The following is a 17,322-nucleotide window of genomic DNA, read 5'->3' on the forward strand; positions in this document are numbered from 1 at the left end:
TCTACAGTCCTGGGGAGGGAGAATGGGAAAATCCACTGGCATGAATGGAACAGTTCATATGTCTCAAAGCGAGGTGACCAGGTGTCTCAATTTTATAGGGATCGTCCCGCTATTCAGGGCTTTGTCTTATATAGGTGCTTATTACTCCCCATCCCCGTCCCGATTTTTCACACTTGCTGTCTGGTCACTCTACTCAGAGCTAGATTCTGGCTGAATTCAGACTGGGTGTTCATTTTCAGCTGCAAACATCTCATTGAGATGAATGGGCCACTCCACAGCTCTCTGAGACTATTATGATGTTGATGGATGTGTGGAGCACCTCTGCTCCACTGGCCTTCTAATTTTATACAGCATTACAACTGAGCACCAGCTCTGCTCTAGCTAAGGTGGGGAAGCCCTTCCTGTTTAAAGGATGACTACTAAGGCCTGGGCTACACTGGCGCTGTACAGCACTGCAACTTGCTGCGCTCAGGGGTGTGAAAACGCCCCCCCCCCCCCGAGCACAGCGAGTACAGCGCTGTAAAGCGCCACACTCGCTTGCAGCGCTGCAAGCTATTCCCCTCGGAGAGGTGGAGTACATACAGCACTGCGAGAGCTCTCTCGCAGCGCTGGTGGCGCGACTACACTTGTGCTTCACAGCGCTGCCGCGTGTAGCCAAGGCCTCAGTATGCTAAAATCTGTGTGTTTACACAGATTGTCTTGAAATTTGCTATGTGTCATGAAAGCGTAGGGTAGGGTGAGTGATCCAAAGATGGGGTCATTTGAGTATGGGGTTCCCCACAGCCTCCAGGGGGAAAAAATTAAGTTCACAGATTCTAGCAGCTTTGAAGTTCTAAGCCCACTCTGAGCAGAAATCTGAAAATGAAATGTCAACTTTTGTTTTAATTTGGAGAAATGGAATCTGAGCACAGCCGATAATTAAGAAGGCTCTCAAACTGTGTTTGAAAAAAAAATTAATTACAAGGGGTGATTACCATGTAAGAGTAAGTGGGAAGAAGGGGCTGTTTTGGGTCTAGAGCAAGGGATGGGGGCACAGGTGCTAACTCTGTGGGTGGAAAAAAATTGATGGATGCTTAGCACCCACTGGCAGCCAGCTCCCTCCCTCCCCCCCCCCAGCGCCTCTCACCCACCAGTGGCCCTGCTGATCAACTCCTTCCCTCTCCCTCCCAGCGCTTCCTGCCCACCACAATCTGCTGTTCCTCGGTGTGCAGGAGGTGCTGGGGGGAAAGGGGAAGCAATGGGGATGAGGTGTGCTCGGGGGAGGGGGAGGAACTGGGCAGGAAGAAGTGGGGTGGGAAGAGGCAGGACAGGGGTGGGGCTTTGGGGGGAGGGGTGAACTGGGGGCGGGGCCTGGAGCTGAGCGGGGGTTTGAGCACCCCTGGGGAAAGGAGGAAGCCGGCACATGAGGAGGGGGATAAATGAGGATGGGTAGGAAGAAGGGTTAGGGGCTCAAATAATGGGGAGGGGAGGGATTGGGGGAGCGTGAGAGGAGAGGATGGGGAATGTGAGGGGTAGCAAAGGAAGTTGAGGATTTGGGGGTGGGCTGTCAGCCCTGAATTCTCCCCTTCTGTGTGGGTGCTTGGATCTGGGAAGAGCCCTGCTCCTCCATGTGGGCTGGGATCTAGGGACCCTGCTCTTCTTGGAGTGTCTGAGCCTCTCACCTTGCTCTCCAATGAACCCAGGATTGGGGGGCTAAAGATCATGCAAATTTAAATATCAGAAATCCAGAAAATGAAAAGTTACGATACACGTCACCCCTGTGGAAATGTTGGCCAAAGGGTGTGGGGGAAGGGCCTGGTTTGGAGGAGGGGTGGACTGGGTGGGCCTGGCACATGGCTGGGGAAGCCTGGCAGGAGCAGGAGCAGGAGTCCCCACTGGGGGTGGGTAGTAGGAGTGTGGGGCTCACCCAGCTCAATGTGCCGCTCAGGCTGTATAACCAAGGTAGCATGCAGCCCTCCAGTGAGCTGCTGCCTGGGATGTGTGTACTCAGAGTAAGGAGCAACTTCTTACCTTTTAATGGCTTCTATAGTGCCAGCTAATGCTACTGTGCAACAAAATGGACAGGTGGGGGGAGGAGTACTTAGGAATCCCATAGCAGCCACGTTGGCTTAGTAGAAAGACCACTGTGTGACCTTAGGTAAATAATTGAATTGTTGTGCCTCAGTTTCCCTGATAATGATACTTAATCTCATTTTTTTTAAAAGAAAAACACTTGGAGAGCTAAAGATGAAAAGTGCTATAGATGTGCTAACTATGTAGTGGTAAGAGCAGACTCAAGCATAAGAGAATACTTTATATCCGTCTTGTCTCCCGATTTAGATTTCAATGGAAGCGGTTGAAAATATAAGAACTGTGGCTTCATTAACTAGTGAAGATGCATTCTATGAGAGATATAATGCAAGTTTGAATGGTCCATACAGGTAGGATTTGCTCTCAAATAATTCTGTTTTTTAAAACAATGAATACATATTTTCTTAATTTAAAACTACTCAAGATTTATTCATATTACATTCATTTGCAGACTGAAAATATTAAACACATAAATGATTTGAAAAGATTTTGGCAGAGTAAAATGTATTTACTCAGTTTCTTTAAAATATGTTCTTAGATGCTATTGTGTGTGATGTAATATTTGTGTGTGAGAGAGAATGAAATGACCTGGTATAAAGTTTTTATTAACATGAATATGGGATGTTTATTTGCTTCACAAGTACTGGAGCAGAATGAGTTTCATAGGTCAAGTGGCAAAGGCTTTATACTACATAGCATTACCATGTATTATGACTTGTACTACAAGTAAGGACTTTCCGGTCTTGAAATAAGGTGCATTTCTTTTTCCCCTTTGGCCTTTTCAGTCACACTTGACAGGCTAACCACTGCAGGGGCTAATTTCTAATATCCAAATATGTCAGGCATTTTCCTAGTCTCCATTTGATTTAAATGAAATGATCTACCATCCATTTTGTTTCTTTCCCCTTAAATATGCTTTAAGTAAAAGCAGGGATTGAAAATGATAGTCCTCTGCCAATGACAGTTTTATGATTCAATATTCTATAAACCATCAGTATGAGAAAAAAAATCTATATTTCATTGGAGAAATGGGATTCTCAGCTTTAGCACTTGTCTCTAATCCTGGAAGGTCATTGTATCACAAAATTATGATTTTTAGAGAAACTATTTTGAAAAACATTTTAAAAATATATGAGCACTAGAGATGAGTGAAAATCTGAATTTCTGTCCTGTGGGAAATTCTAATATTTCAACCTCTGTTTTGCTCTGTAGTGGGACAAAATGTGAAAATATATCACATTTTTTCGCGGAAAAAGTTTTTTTTACAAAAATTTCAATTTAGAAATGGCAAATCATTCCATTTTTGCATTTTTCTCCAAACAAAATATTTTTATATTCCCAAATAACTGAAATATTTATTTTTTCTTCTGTTTAACTGATCTGACAGTTTTTGTTTCTATCTAGTTCAACATCAAACTGCATTTCCCTGTTTTGGAACATTGCCTGTCTTATGGGCCAGGCTCCCTGGTTGGACTACATCTCCCATGATGCAGTGTGGTCTCCCCTCTGCCTGAGTGGCATAATGCATTATCGGAGTCACATGGCTATGGGTGCAAAGCAGAAATATTTCAGTTCAGGTCAAACCAACCCCGAATAAAATATTTTTTTACTTTTTTCCCAATGGAAAATTTCAAATGTGCAGACATTTCATTTTCTGTTGAAAAATCATTTTGTCAGAACTAGAACCAGTTTCTTTGTCACAGCAATGTCTGCACATAATTGAGGTGATCCAGTTTACCATCCCACACAACAACATTGGTCACCATTTAAAAGTCACCACTGTACAGTGGGGTCTGAGTTGCTACTTTTCCCCCTCCTGTACACAGAACAGGCAATATCCGTAGTGCTTCAGTTTTGCTGTGTTGTAGACATTGACTTTTCTATGGTGACCACTACATTTATCGAAATTGTCCAAAAATTCAAGCATTCAAAGATCATAAGAGACTTATCGAAATTATTAATTTGCTTTGTGTCAGATTGCTTTGGCCATCCATAAACATTTATTCTGGAAACCAGCATTCAAGTGTTAAAATGTTTTGACTACTAAAGGTAATTTTATCATAAGGTCCTATCCAATAAACAACTAGTTGGGATGAAGAGATCTCATTTGCCATAAGTTCTCTCCAGAGGCACCTTCATGGAGCCCCTACCGTGCAGCTTTATTAATTATTATTATTTATTATTTGAGTGAGTGAGGTATAGGGTTTGCCACCCCTAATCCAAAGGTCTGACCTTCTCCCGGCGAGTCTCTGCTCTTGGCATTTCATGACAATTTTTTCCTTTAACATAAATCTTTTCTTTTATCAGGGACTCTCTAACAAAAGCCCCCCTATATGGACTTAACTATGGAACAGTCCAATGTGCAATCTACTTTCTTGAGGCAGCAATCTTCAGATTCGGGGCATGGCTCATTGCTAATTGTTATACAAACTTTGAAAACGTATTTATGTGAGTACACATCAGTCCAAAGACAGTGATTTCAACACATGATAATTGTGTATCAGTCTAGTTACTGGGGCAATAGTGCAAGAGGTCCAACAGTTTAGAATCTGGTCAGGAGTTCAATTCAGGCAGAAGGGTTATTTCTGGGAGAGGAAGTTTGAAACAGTTGTATTGGCATGTATAGAGCCTGGCTCAGTTTATTTACTATGGAGAAACTTTTACTGTTGACACTTCATTGCAGACAACAGGCTTTGTGAAATGCTTCTGCATGGAGAAATTATGTACCATTAGTCACCCATAAAAATATTTGTAGCTGTAAACCTCTGTTTCTAATCTTTTGTGTGTAATTTTTCTATACCATAAAGTTCTAAAAATGTCACAATTCTCAGATTTATAGATAGAGTTAAGTCTGTTTGTTTTAAATAAGGAAAACAATGTTTGTAATTTATGAACAATAATAAAAAAAGTCTCTCTTTAGATGAACTGAAAGATGTTTTGTGTTTGGTTTTCAGAGCCTTTTTTTCAGTTCTATATGGTCTTATAAATGTTGGTCTGTCCTCTTCTTTGGAACCAGATTTTGGCAAAGCTAAAGTTTCCGCCCAACGAATCTTTCAGCTTTTGGATCGGAAACCCTTAATTGACAGCTATAGTGAAGAGGGTACAAAACTGGTAAGGCCATTCAGAAAGTTCTTGAAACTAACAAACCTGGTGGTACTGTATTGTTCTTAATTGTATTAATCTTGTTAAATTGCCTTTTTCAATGTCACAGAAGACAGGACCACAGAAGTAGGGTAAAATTTAATTTAACTTAATAATTTTATATTTGCCCAGTGCCATTTAATACCTTTTCGCTTGAGAAATTAATAAAATACTTTTAAGTGCGGTTCTGTTCTGAAAAATGACTGGAAGAATGACATTTCATTCACCTGTTCTGTCCGTTGCGTGTATTCTGAGGCCTGGTCTACGCTAGCGGGGTAAGTCAACCTAAGTTACGCTATTCCAGCTATGTGAATAATGTAACTGGGTTCGATGTAGCTTTGGTCGACTTACCGCGGTTTCTTCACTGTGCTGCGTTGACGGGAGATGCTCTCCCATTGACTTACCTTGCTCTTCCCATTCCGGTGGGGTACCAGAGTCGATCAGAGAGCACTCTGCTATCGACACCTGCTGAATTAATTGCAGTTGTGTCGATCTCCCTGGTAGTGAAGATAAGCCCAGAGTTATAACTGCTTTCTTTAGCAATACAAGTATGTTTTCGCTGCTTTTTACTCCTGTAAACTATGCAGCTGTGGGGGAGAGCGAGTTAGATTCTATTCCTTCTTGTGCATCATCAGCAGACTTGTTTGCTAAGTTCCAGTCAGTTACATCTGTGTAACAGAGAGTCAAGGTGGGTGAGTTAATATCTTTCATTGGACCAAATTCTGTAGGTGCGAGAGACAAGCTGTCGAGCTTACACAGAGCTCTTCTTCAGCTCTGTATAAGCTCGAAAGCTTGTCTTTCTCACCAACAGAAGTTGGTCCAATAAAAGATATTACTTCACCCACCTTGACTCTCTAATATTCTGGGACCAGCACGGCTATAACAACACTGCATACAACATTTGAGTAACCTCATTCAAGTCAGAGGGGTTGCACAGGTATTAATGAGGATGTAACTTGGCCTGCAGAACCTTTTCTTCCTGGTGATTATACGTGAGATGGAAAGAACCCAGATTGTCTCTCATAGTCCAGTGTTGACTGTTAGAAACTCATCTTTGTATTTGTAAACTGAACACATTTCATATTGTCTCTCAGTGTTTTCCATAAATGCTTTTACAAGCAGAACCAGCCTTTCAGAAACTTGAAATTGCTTTAGAATTCTAGCTTTTGGATAGTGGCCTCGATTCAGAAAAGGACTCAGGCACATACTGTAAGCATGCCAGTAATTCATGTGCACAATTTTAAGTCACACATGTGCTTCACCACTTTCCTGAATCAGCTCCACATGCCCAGACTACTGATGCTCCAGGGGAAATATCTTCTTGTGGATAAAGACGTTAATTTAAAGTGAAACCTCTCTGGGCCAAATCCTGATGCCAGTGAAGCAGCTGCCTTTGACTTCAGTGAAGTTAAGATTTGACCCAAAGAGTTTAAACCTTGAAAGTCCAGTTCTCTAGGTGCTGTAAGAGCCCATTGTACTCGCAGTGCTGGTATTGTGGTCCTAGAGCTGTCCCATCCCCCAGGCATCAGAGGAGGCTTCCACAGTCTCTCCTAACATCTCCTTCACTCACCCTTGTCTTCAAGTCTTCTTCCTTGCTACCTCTTATACTCAGAGCTCCCTTCCTACATAAAAGAGCCAATAAGCTACCCTTTCCTTATTCAAACCTACACTTAAAACATAGTTGTCCTTGAAAACTATGACTAATCCACCAAAGTAAAAATGTTTAACCCAATCTGAGATCTGATGTTCACCTTGTACTATGTTCATCCTGTGCATTGAAATTACACTATTTAGAGAGTGAATTCCCAGGGGCAGGAGCTATGTTTTCCACACACAATGATAGTGTCTGGATTATATGTATTGATGACATAAAAGAGAGGTATTAGGGTTGTTTACTTATCTAAAGTAATGATAGTCCTTGCAAGCCAGGCTGAAAAGGAATGATATAAATGAGAGAGAGATGCAGAAAAGTAGCACTCAAGAAGGAGGTCCTGTACACAGAAGATAACAATCCAATGTCACTGCATATTTAAGCAACAATAAACTGACAAAAATGCTCTGGGTTTGACAATGCCATACCATTTCCAACTGACTTGTCAACGCCTTCATTTAAATGACCATACTGAGTTGTGTTTGATGCTTCTGTACAAGATAGACAGGTCTTCTTTCATACATTAATATTTTCTACCATTTTCAGAGTCAGTTTGATGGTAACATTGAATTCAGGGACATCCATTTTGTATATCCTACAAGACCAGAAGTTCAAGTTTTGCAAGGACTCAGCGTGAAGGTTAATAAAGGACAGACACTAGCCTTGGTGGGGAGCAGTGGTTGTGGCAAAAGCACATCCATTCAGCTGCTGGAGAGATTTTATGACCCTATGGCAGGACACGTGGTAAGAAAAGATTTGTGAGGCTGTTAATGCTTAGAGCTTATAGAACTGTTCTTCAAAGTATTTTACAAACATTAAATCATCCACCCAACACCCCTTTGAGGTGGATAAGTGTTGTTACAGGTCTGGGTACTGCAGAGAAGACTTGGGACTTCCTTAAGGTAGAGCCAGGAGTAGAACTTTGGATCTTCTGACTCCCCGTCCTGGCTTTAGATCACTGGATTGCATCTCTTTGTTGATTTATTTAATATATTGGAGGGGGCATTAGAATACTTCCCATAATGTAACCCTTGCCACTAGTCCTGTAGTCATGATAACATGACACAATTTGAGGTCTAATTCATCACTCGATGAGACTTTTGATGCAAGTCCTATTAATGATGATGGGAGCTCCAAGAAGAATAGCCTAGAGATGGTGAGTCAAAGGATGTTTGAATAAATGCCCAAAGATGTGGATTCTTATTGGAGCTCTTCAACCGTCTAGGACTAAGAAGCTGATGAACAGACTTTCTCATGAGATCTCTGGTCCCTGCCATCATCAGTAAAGATTGAAATTCTGTGAGTACATCTCGTTATAGATTGGCAATTCCACATCTATTACAGAAGCTAGCAGAGCAGACATCCACAAAAAAGTACTTCTGAGAGGAAAAGATTATCTGAGCTTCTTTTGAATTTTCAAAGAGTTTTGGTTCAGTTCAATTTTGAATGAAAGATTTGGTCATCTATTCTTTGACCAGAAGTGGTTCACTGACCACTTTACTTTTACTGTAACTCTTATACAGGTCAGAGGATTTTTACAGATTGGTGTTTCACATTTACATTGTACGCCTGAGGAGGAGTATTGCATTCTGCAGGGAATGATTTTTCCCTTTTTCTGTTTCTAGTTTGCAGACGGGTTCGATACCAAGTCTTTGCATTTGCAATGGTTAAGGTCCAAATTGGGTATTGTGTCACAGGAGCCTATTTTGTTTGACTGCAGCATTGCTGAAAATATCCAGTACGGAGACAACAGTAGGGTTGTCAGCCAGGAGGAAGTTGAAGAGGCAGCTAAAGCAGCAAATATTCACACCTTCATAGAAAATCTCCCAGAGGTAAATGCTAATGTCTTTCCAATCTCAGTGTGGGGCAAATATTCACTGTGACTTATCTAAGCAACTCCCATTAATGCAAAACAATATGCTTTTTAAAAAAGGTTATTTTCATGTGGATACAATTCTCAAAGAGGAAAATAGAAAGCTGATATTTAAAAATGTAACTTGCAATATGTATTAACACATACGCAGTTATAATTAGCTAATTCAAATGCAAAATCTGCGCTCCAGTTTTCTTGTTTTCCTCCAGCACAGAGATGTTCTATAACAACTATAAAAGAGACATTTGATTCTAGACCTTTATTTTCATTTCCTCATAAACTTTGCCAATTCCTTTTCCTTTTTTGGCTGAACCTTTCTCTAATTTTAGTCTTATCTGAAAGGTAAAATGTTTCAAGTACATCTTAACCTTCATGTTTGCCATGGACTTAGTTCTCAAAGTGGAGAAAGACCTTGGAAAAGCCCAGAGAAATCGGGCTTCCTGTAGAGTTGCATGGAATTGGAAATGACAATTGAAAATTGAAAAAAAACCAATATTTCTTTTTCATTACCACCTAGTTTGTGAAAATGTACTGAGAAGAAAGTTTTGGATGTGTAAGAAATAAAGGATCACCTCCTGAGCGTGGGTCTCTAGGGCCTTGAAATTATAAAAGTCTCTTGAGATCTATATGTTTAAATACAGGTGTCTTTGACTAGACACATCAGTGTTTGCACCACTTGGGAGTTAGTCTTTTTCTAATGCTGAAATAAATTTTCATTACAGAGCAGTTATCAATACGTGTAGCTGTAGATATGCATTTTGATTCAAACAGTTAATAAAATCTTATAAAATTTTATTTTTTATTAAAAACCATTACATTATTCTTGTTTCTTTCACTATGGAAATGCTTAAGACAGTACATTATCTGCTATTAAAAATATAACTTTCTGTTTCGAACTTTCCTTTACAATGAATATTTACTTATACAGAAGTATAACACCCGAGTGGGTGACAAAGGAGCACAACTTTCTGGAGGTCAGAAACAAAGAATAGCAATTGCTCGTGCTCTAGTTCGTAAGCCAGCAGTTCTGCTTCTGGATGAAGCCACATCTGCTCTTGACACGGAAAGTGAAAAGGTTAGTAATATGCATTCTACCATTTGTAATATACACAAAATTACGGGGTTCGAACGCTTCACTTCAAGCACACAGGCGCTCCATCTACAATACAATTTTGAAAGTTCCACAGAACAATCCTTAGCTCACTCTCTGTCTACTGCCTGCTTTGCAAGGTGTAGAGTGCCTTCAACTCCTGGTGTCTAAATTGGGAGCTGATGGTAGTCAGCAACACTTGGGGCTGGAGACAAAGTGGGATTTTCAGAACTCCTCAGTTTGAGCCTGCCTCAATTCCTTCAAAGTCAGTTATGAAGTCAGTGGGACTTTTAATGGGTTCACAATTAGGCCAATGCTGAGCACTTTGGAAAATCCCATTCATAATTAGCAGCTTTGAGTTTGAGACAGGTGTCTTCAAACAGAAGACTGTGATCTACTAGAGGAGGCCTTGTAAGGCAAGTCAGCAGCTCCTTTCTCTTCCCTTCAGCCAGCAGCACTAGCAGCAAAGTGGGTCTCTTTCTGCACTATTTCCTGCTCTGTCTGGGTGAGCAGGTGTTGCTACAGAGACCCAGAGGGATCCACTCTGCCAGTAGAACTGCTGGCTGTCAGGATAGAATGGAACAATGAAGAAGTTTAATGTTGTCCTGCCTCTGTCCGCTTCCCAGTCCTTTGGTCCACCTGCGTTCAGAGGGTTAGAGGGGACAGGCAGGAGCAGCTGGCTTGGAAAAAAGGCTTCAGCAACACCTGCCACCTCTCGGGAGATGTTGTGCAGTGAAGAGAGAGTAATTAAGCTGTCCCCTGCTGCTCAGCTGGCTGAGCTTCCTCACCACATCCCCCATCTCCAGGAGAGGGGGGAGACGCCATAGGGACGAATAAACTGTTCATTTGGGTGGGGACGCAGTAGAAGTGAAAAATGCCACCGTGCAAACCGCCATCCAGTTGTGAGCCGGATGTCAGGATCCTGAATTTTGGATTTTTATGGACAACAAGAAGTGTCTGTCATTGCTGGTACTATCAATGAATGTGCAAGTTTTAGTTTCTCTAAATTTGGCATGTAGTTGGAAACAGACATATTTGACATTGCATCCTAACACACATTTGGTAACAGCCAATATAACAGACAATTTTTTTTTTTAAATTCATTACACCTCTGCAGATTAGTTGTGTTTCATGGTAAATCTAAGTTTTATGTTGGTCCAAACTAGATCCTTATGGAGCTCGTTCTGCTAGCCTGTGTTCATGAGAGTAGTGTCAATGACTTCAGTGGAATTACTCACACAAATAAAGGTTGTAATATCAGGCCCGTGTGTTTGAGGCCTCCTTCATGCATGGGAAGTACTGACTCCTAAACCCCAGTGAGGAACACCCAAGTGATAATGTGAACTATAAAGGCAAAGATGTTACCTATGAAAGGGAAGATTCTCCAACTAATAAGTTTTTCACTGCATCTGTCTACAGATTGTCCAGAAAGCCTTGGACGATGCCAGGAAGGGTCGAACCTGCATTATTATTGCTCACCGCTTGACGACCGTCCAGAACGCTGATGTCATAGCAGTGATTCATAATGGAAAAGTAGTGGAACAAGGGACTCACAGCCAGCTGCTGGCAAAGGAAGGACATTACTATGCACTTGTAAATGGCTCTAGTGTTACTTAATGCTATTGGTAAAATCCTTTGGGGCGTGTTGGTTAATTTTAATCTGCTTTTATATTAATGATTACAAGCCTTTCATGGAAATATATACACCTCAACCCCGATATAATGCGACCAGATATAACATGCATTCGAATATAACGCGGTAAAGCAGTGCTCTGGGGAGGCGGGGCTGCACACTCCAGCAAATCAAAGCAAGTTCGATATAACACGGTTTCACCTATAATGCGGTAAGATTTTTTGGCTGCCGAGGTAGAAGTGAGGTTCTTACCCACAAAAGCTTATGCTCCCAATACTTCTGTTAGTCTCAAAGGTGCCACAGGACCCTCTGTTGCTTTTTACAGATTCAGACTAACACGGCTACCCCTCTGATACTTTTTATTTAGTAATTTACTCAGAATATGTATTAATACCTGGGGGAGCAAACAGCTGTGCATATCTCTCTATCAGTGTTATAGAGGGCGAACAATTTATGAGTTTGCCCTGCATAAGCTTTATGCAGGGTAAAATGGATTTATTTGGGTTTAGACCCCATTGGGAGTTGGGCATCTGAGTGCTAAAGACAAGCACACCTCTGGGAGCTGTTTTCAAGTAGACTTGCAGCTTTCGGACACGTGATTCAGACCCTGGGTCCGTGTTGGAGCAGACGGGAGTGCAGTTTCAATCCTGACTGGAGCCGTTAGACACTTGCACAACACAAACTATTATTAATTATTATTATTCTTAATGATAAAGTATCTAGGTTAACCAAGTCCTGCAGCTAAAATCGATTGACAAAGTTCTACCCGACATTTCCACATGCAGTGAATAATGATCTTTGGGAAAAGCTTTATGGGGAAAGATTGAAAAAAAGAGAGAAAATCTCTGATGGGAATTGTTGGTCACCCAATGACTGGGAAGAGAGATGTCAGAGGCTGCATATTAGTAAGAAGCCTTGTTCTCTTTGGATCGCGCGGCTGGGAGTTTCTCCATTCAGTGACAGCTGAGGTGAGCAATGGGTTAGTTCGGTTCCAGCTTTTAGAAGCATGAGAGTGCGTCAGCCTTTTTCATAAAGCTCCCCTTGACCTTCATGTGGTCTCTACAGGAAATTGTAAAAATGCCATTAACAAGTGAGTCTAGGGGAACAACGGAGATTGACATAGGTTGAAGAACTGGTTATTTTGTTAGATCCTGCAGGATCAGTACTAGACTGTGTGTCAGAAGCTGCAGACCCACTGGTGACAGGCTGCACCTGGGGTGGGAGGGACCCCTCACTGGGAGGCAGTGAGAGAGAGTGTTCTGCTCCTGCTCCTCATTTCCCCCCCTGTACTGCATGCAAAGGGACAGTGTGAGCAAGCTGAACTGAACCTCTCCCTGTATCTCGAAGACTCAAAACCCTTCTGGCTAGATATTGCCACTCCCCAGCACTGGGGCTCCAGCCCAGCCACACGCACACAACTGGTGGGATATAAATGAAAAGGAAGATTTAAGAGGGAAAAAAGGGGGTCAAGGAGAAAGGAAGAGGCTGTGGCTCCTGCCTCCCAGGTGCCTTGCCTGATGCTCCTATTGTAGCCCGTGGCTGAGGAGTTTTTCCACCCCCTCCTGCTGGCTGTTCCTGCCTAATCAGAGCCTTTTACCAGACCCTTTCTGACAGGGGTCTGCAGCCTCTGGCTGGGCTCGATGTAGGGCTCCTCCTCCCTTGAGGATACTGCTCTGCTCCTTCACAGCAGGTTATTCCCCTGAGCTGGTCTCATCTTTTTCATGGAGCTGCTTTCCTGTCCCCAAATGGGGCTTCCTCTGGCCCCTTTGCAAGGCTGATCCACTACCGCTGACCAGGGCTTCCTTTGCACTTCCCCCCACCTGCTGCCCATCTTCTGCCTCCACTGGGGTTTTCTGTGACCCACATCTCCTCCTCCTCAACCTTCCTGTCACCTGCTGACCTCAAGAACTTCGTGATTTGAGCCAACCTCTGTCCATGTGGCTCCTGCTGCTCAGGTGAGAAGATTCCTTCTGGGTCCCCTGTCACTTTTGCCGTCTCCGCCTGATGGCAACTGTTGCCTTATTGTGGCAGTTCCCCTCCCTCAATTCTGGCACTGCCCTGCCACTTAGAGCTGCCTGCTGCTTTGTGCTCCTGCTGCTTCCTCCCTTCTGTCAACAACGTTTCTCTGCACCTTCAACCCCACAGCTTGCTCAATGCTGCGCTTTTGTACGTTTCCCTCGACTGTCCTTCTCTCAGCCTCCCCGCCAGCCCATTTCCGCACCCAAAATAGTAGCTTTTTATTTCAGCCAACATACAGTTTTTATTATAATCCCAGAGGCAGGAGGAAAAATTTATTACATCAGAAGGAGGGGATAAACCTGAGGTGATTCTCAGGGGGCCATGGATGTGCTTGAATCAGCCCTGCACTAACGTATATAAATCAGGAAGCAAAGCTGGTGTTCTAGCAAGAACCAGAGTTAGTGATGCTGGATTGCATCCCCTCCCAGAGGTTGTCTAAATCCCATTTTCATCATTTAATAAAAAGCAGCAAGAGATTAGCAGCTAGTATTAAATAAAACTCCACTCTGACCCACCTCCTAAAGAAAACCCACAAACTTCTCACTGCCTTTTAATTCTTCAGCAGACAGTTGAAAATATTTTAAAGTTGCCATAAATCAAGGAGACGTTTTTAGTCTAAATAAATGAGAGTGGTGCTTTCCTGAGAACTCCCCAGGCATCCACAATCCAGGAAATGTCCGAGATTCCTGAGGAAAGAGAAGAACTACAGTGGATGATATTCTGCAGTTTTGTAACTCCACATTTTGTTATTGTGAGGAAACCAATTATCAACTCAGAGTTCAATCTAAAAGTATTAATTCATTTAGGACACTTTAATGCTGGCTCCTCCAGCCTGAGACATTCTGACTTTTGAAATATATTTAACTATTCACTTGTTTATTGTTCTAATTAGTAACTGGCAAATGGATTAAAAAACATCTTAACCCTGAATCAGATCATTAACTTTGTTACCAAAAAAACCCCCAGAAAACAAAACAACATCACAAATATTTTGACATTATTTTTACTCAATAATAAAATTGCAGGGGGAGTTACAAGACAGAATTAATCACCGGTTGTTCTTTTATGGCTAAATTAAATTGTGATTTCCTCATGTCAGTGACCTCTCTATACAGATTTTCTTCTCCAGTCTTCTGAGAAAAGAAAGACTCTTTAGGGACACAGAGGCTAGTGCACCCTCCAGGCTTAGCATCTCCAGAGAAACTTCATCATCTGGTGAGAAAGAGTCCACCTCCCTCGAGCCCCCATGGAAATACCCAGCACGCAAACCAGTATTTGGGTTGTGTAGAGAATGGGAGGTTTTAAGATGAAATGATTTGGCAGGCATGATGAGGAGTTTTTTAATGAGTCAATGTGATGGGAAGGAGTTATTAGTCATATCTATTACACCTGTGCCATAATTAATTACTAGACAAGGTGGGTGAGGTAATATCTTTTATTGGACCAACTTCTGTTGGTGAAAGAGACAAACTTATGAGATACACAGGGTTATTCTTCAATACTGCAAACAATAGTTAGCTAATTGCTTCTCAGGCAGAAGAAAAGAACTAAGGGTAGGTCTACACTACCCGCCTGAATAGGCGGGTAGAAATCGACCTCTCGGGGATCGATTTATCGCGTCCCATCGGGACGCGACAATCGATCCCTGAATCGACGCTCTTACTCCACCAGCGGAGGTGGGAGTAAGCGCCATCGACGGGAAGCCGCAGAGGTCGATTTTGCCGCCGTCCCTACAGCATGGTAAGTCGGCTGTGATACGTCGAATTCAGCTATGCTATTCGCGTAGCTGAATTTGTTTATCTTAAATCGACCCCCCTCCCCGCCCTGTAGTGAAGACCTGCCCTAAGAGGCAGTAAGTGATGCTTAATGGACACCTGGCCCTCATAAAAGAGGGAGAAAGTTCACTGTGAAGGGAAGAACCACAGAGAAAAGAGGGATTCCTGTAAAGGAGTTGGGTGTGTAGGAAAGCCACAAATCTCAGAAAGTCTCCTCTGGTATTGGAGGAAGGCGACTGAAGACAGAGTCCAGAAAAGGGTAGATTTGTTGAGAAACTTTGGATGCTGGTCTGAGTTTGTGTTGCCCTGAAAGGGGTTGGACTTAGATGCTTCTCAGTGGGAGGCTGAATTGTGTACAGACAGAAGACCTGCAGGAGGCTCTAGAGGCTAATATTCCTGAAACATCCCACCCTGACACAAGGGGGTACCCTAATGGTGTGCCATAAGTTTGCTTCTGACAGTCTTGGCTCCAGATTGTTACAGCTGTGGAATGGACAATAATCTAATGAGATGCAGGGAATTTAGGGACACCCCAAAAATCTCTGGGATCTTACATCCTGTGATGCAAATATTGGGTGCACTGGTGGGATCAAAATCTGCCTTGTGTTATACCTATCTGCCTTACTGGGAGTATGTTTGGCATAAATACAAAGAAAAACGTTTGAACAAAAGCATTAAAGCATTTTCATTCCAGTAATAAAAAGTGGATGACTCATTAGAAAATAATGAGAGAACAAGGAGGATAGGACTAGTAGCAAGAAGTTAATGGTAGTAGCATTTTCTATTTCTGCAAGCCCCCTGCCCTGTACCCCGGGACAGAGGAAAGTGTGTGTTTTGAAATGAGCTGGTCAGAGCAATTCAGCCAGAAATTAAAGTAGCTATCAATCTTTTGTTAGAAATATCAGCTCCCTCTATTGAAGGATATGCTGTTTCTCCACACAATTAGATGAATTTCCCATCTGATTACTGACACAGCTGTGACAGAGGGTATTGCTAACAGCTTTGTTCAGTGGCCTTGCCAAATTCTCTGTGCTAAATGTGGCTCTCAGTTACATACATGTAACCTTATTGGCCTCAGTGGGTGCAAGTAGAAATCTGCCCAGTGTGCCCCAGTGAAGGCTACCTTGGCTCATTTATAATTGAGGTATTGGAGTGTGCCCATACTATGATAAGTGACTCTAACATTGACAATGTGGGGACTATTGTTTTTCAGGAATATCAAATCACAAGTTTACAATTAAGGTGTTTTTTCTAGCTACTAGCTTCACAAATTTATTTTTGGCACCATCTGAAATATGGGACTCAGTTAACAATTCTGTAGGTTGTGAATAACCCTGAAGACAGTCCAGCTCACATTCCTAATGTTGTATTGGGTAGCTCTGTTACAATAAGAGTAGCTAGATCTACAGGGGCCAGATCTGTAGAGTAAAAATGGGGCCGTTTATATAGTCACTTTTCTGAGCACAACCATGCTGTAGTGTAGTGTTTGCAAGAAATGTGTAAGCAACTTGGCATTACATACACAACAGTGAACTCTAATGGTTCAAGTAGGTATCCTGCACTTGTTTTTTCTATTTAAAATGTCTAGAGTAATAGGTGTATTATCAATAACATGAATGTGTTTAGCAGTCTGTCTTTAACTAGCAGTCTGTCAAATAATAGTATTTAACAACTTAAAGTAGAATATAGCCCTGGAAATAATCCCTGCAGACCAGCAAGATCCAGACATAAGTGCAAGCTGTCTGAAAACTTCTATAGGAAGGAGCTGAACTTATGGTCTTAAAGATGCAGGCTCTATTTTCACTATAGATTCACTGATTCCAAGGTCAGAGGGAACCACTGTGATCATTTATTGTGACATCCTGTATAAAACAGTTTATAGACCCCCCGAAAATTATTTCTGTTGAGCTAGAATCTATCTTTTTAGGTGAAACTAATATACCACAAGCAGTTTATATTCTTGCAATTCATCTGTTTTGGAGAAAGTTGGCTAGAATCTCCCCCTTTCCTCCCCCCATCTTTGTTGGTTGGTTTAAACACTTAATGAAATCAGCTAATCCAAGAAGAGGA

The 17,322-nt window shown here is 42.2% G+C and overlaps 1 protein-coding gene across 1 annotated transcript in view; it reads left to right on the plus strand.

Moving 5' to 3' along the window:
* The window catches only part of LOC112061348 (ATP-dependent translocase ABCB1-like), a 44,868-nt gene extending 30,407 nt beyond the window's left edge, over nt 1-14,461 (plus strand). Inside the window, exons 16-22 of the mRNA XM_065579207.1 lie at nt 2,320-2,420; nt 4,378-4,518; nt 5,025-5,181; nt 7,409-7,606; nt 8,488-8,694; nt 9,664-9,810; nt 11,245-14,461. Coding sequence (XP_065435279.1) covers nt 2,320-2,420; nt 4,378-4,518; nt 5,025-5,181; nt 7,409-7,606; nt 8,488-8,694; nt 9,664-9,810; nt 11,245-11,442 — 1,149 coding nt within the window. The 3' untranslated portion in view covers nt 11,443-14,461. The remainder of the gene's footprint in view (nt 1-2,319; nt 2,421-4,377; nt 4,519-5,024; nt 5,182-7,408; nt 7,607-8,487; nt 8,695-9,663; nt 9,811-11,244) is intronic.
* Nucleotides 14,462-17,322: the final 2,861 nt, after the last annotated feature.

Source organism: Chrysemys picta, unplaced genomic scaffold (genome assembly GCF_011386835.1).
Source record: "Chrysemys picta bellii isolate R12L10 unplaced genomic scaffold, ASM1138683v2 scaf151, whole genome shotgun sequence".
Classification (NCBI taxonomy): Eukaryota; Metazoa; Chordata; order Testudines; family Emydidae; genus Chrysemys; species Chrysemys picta.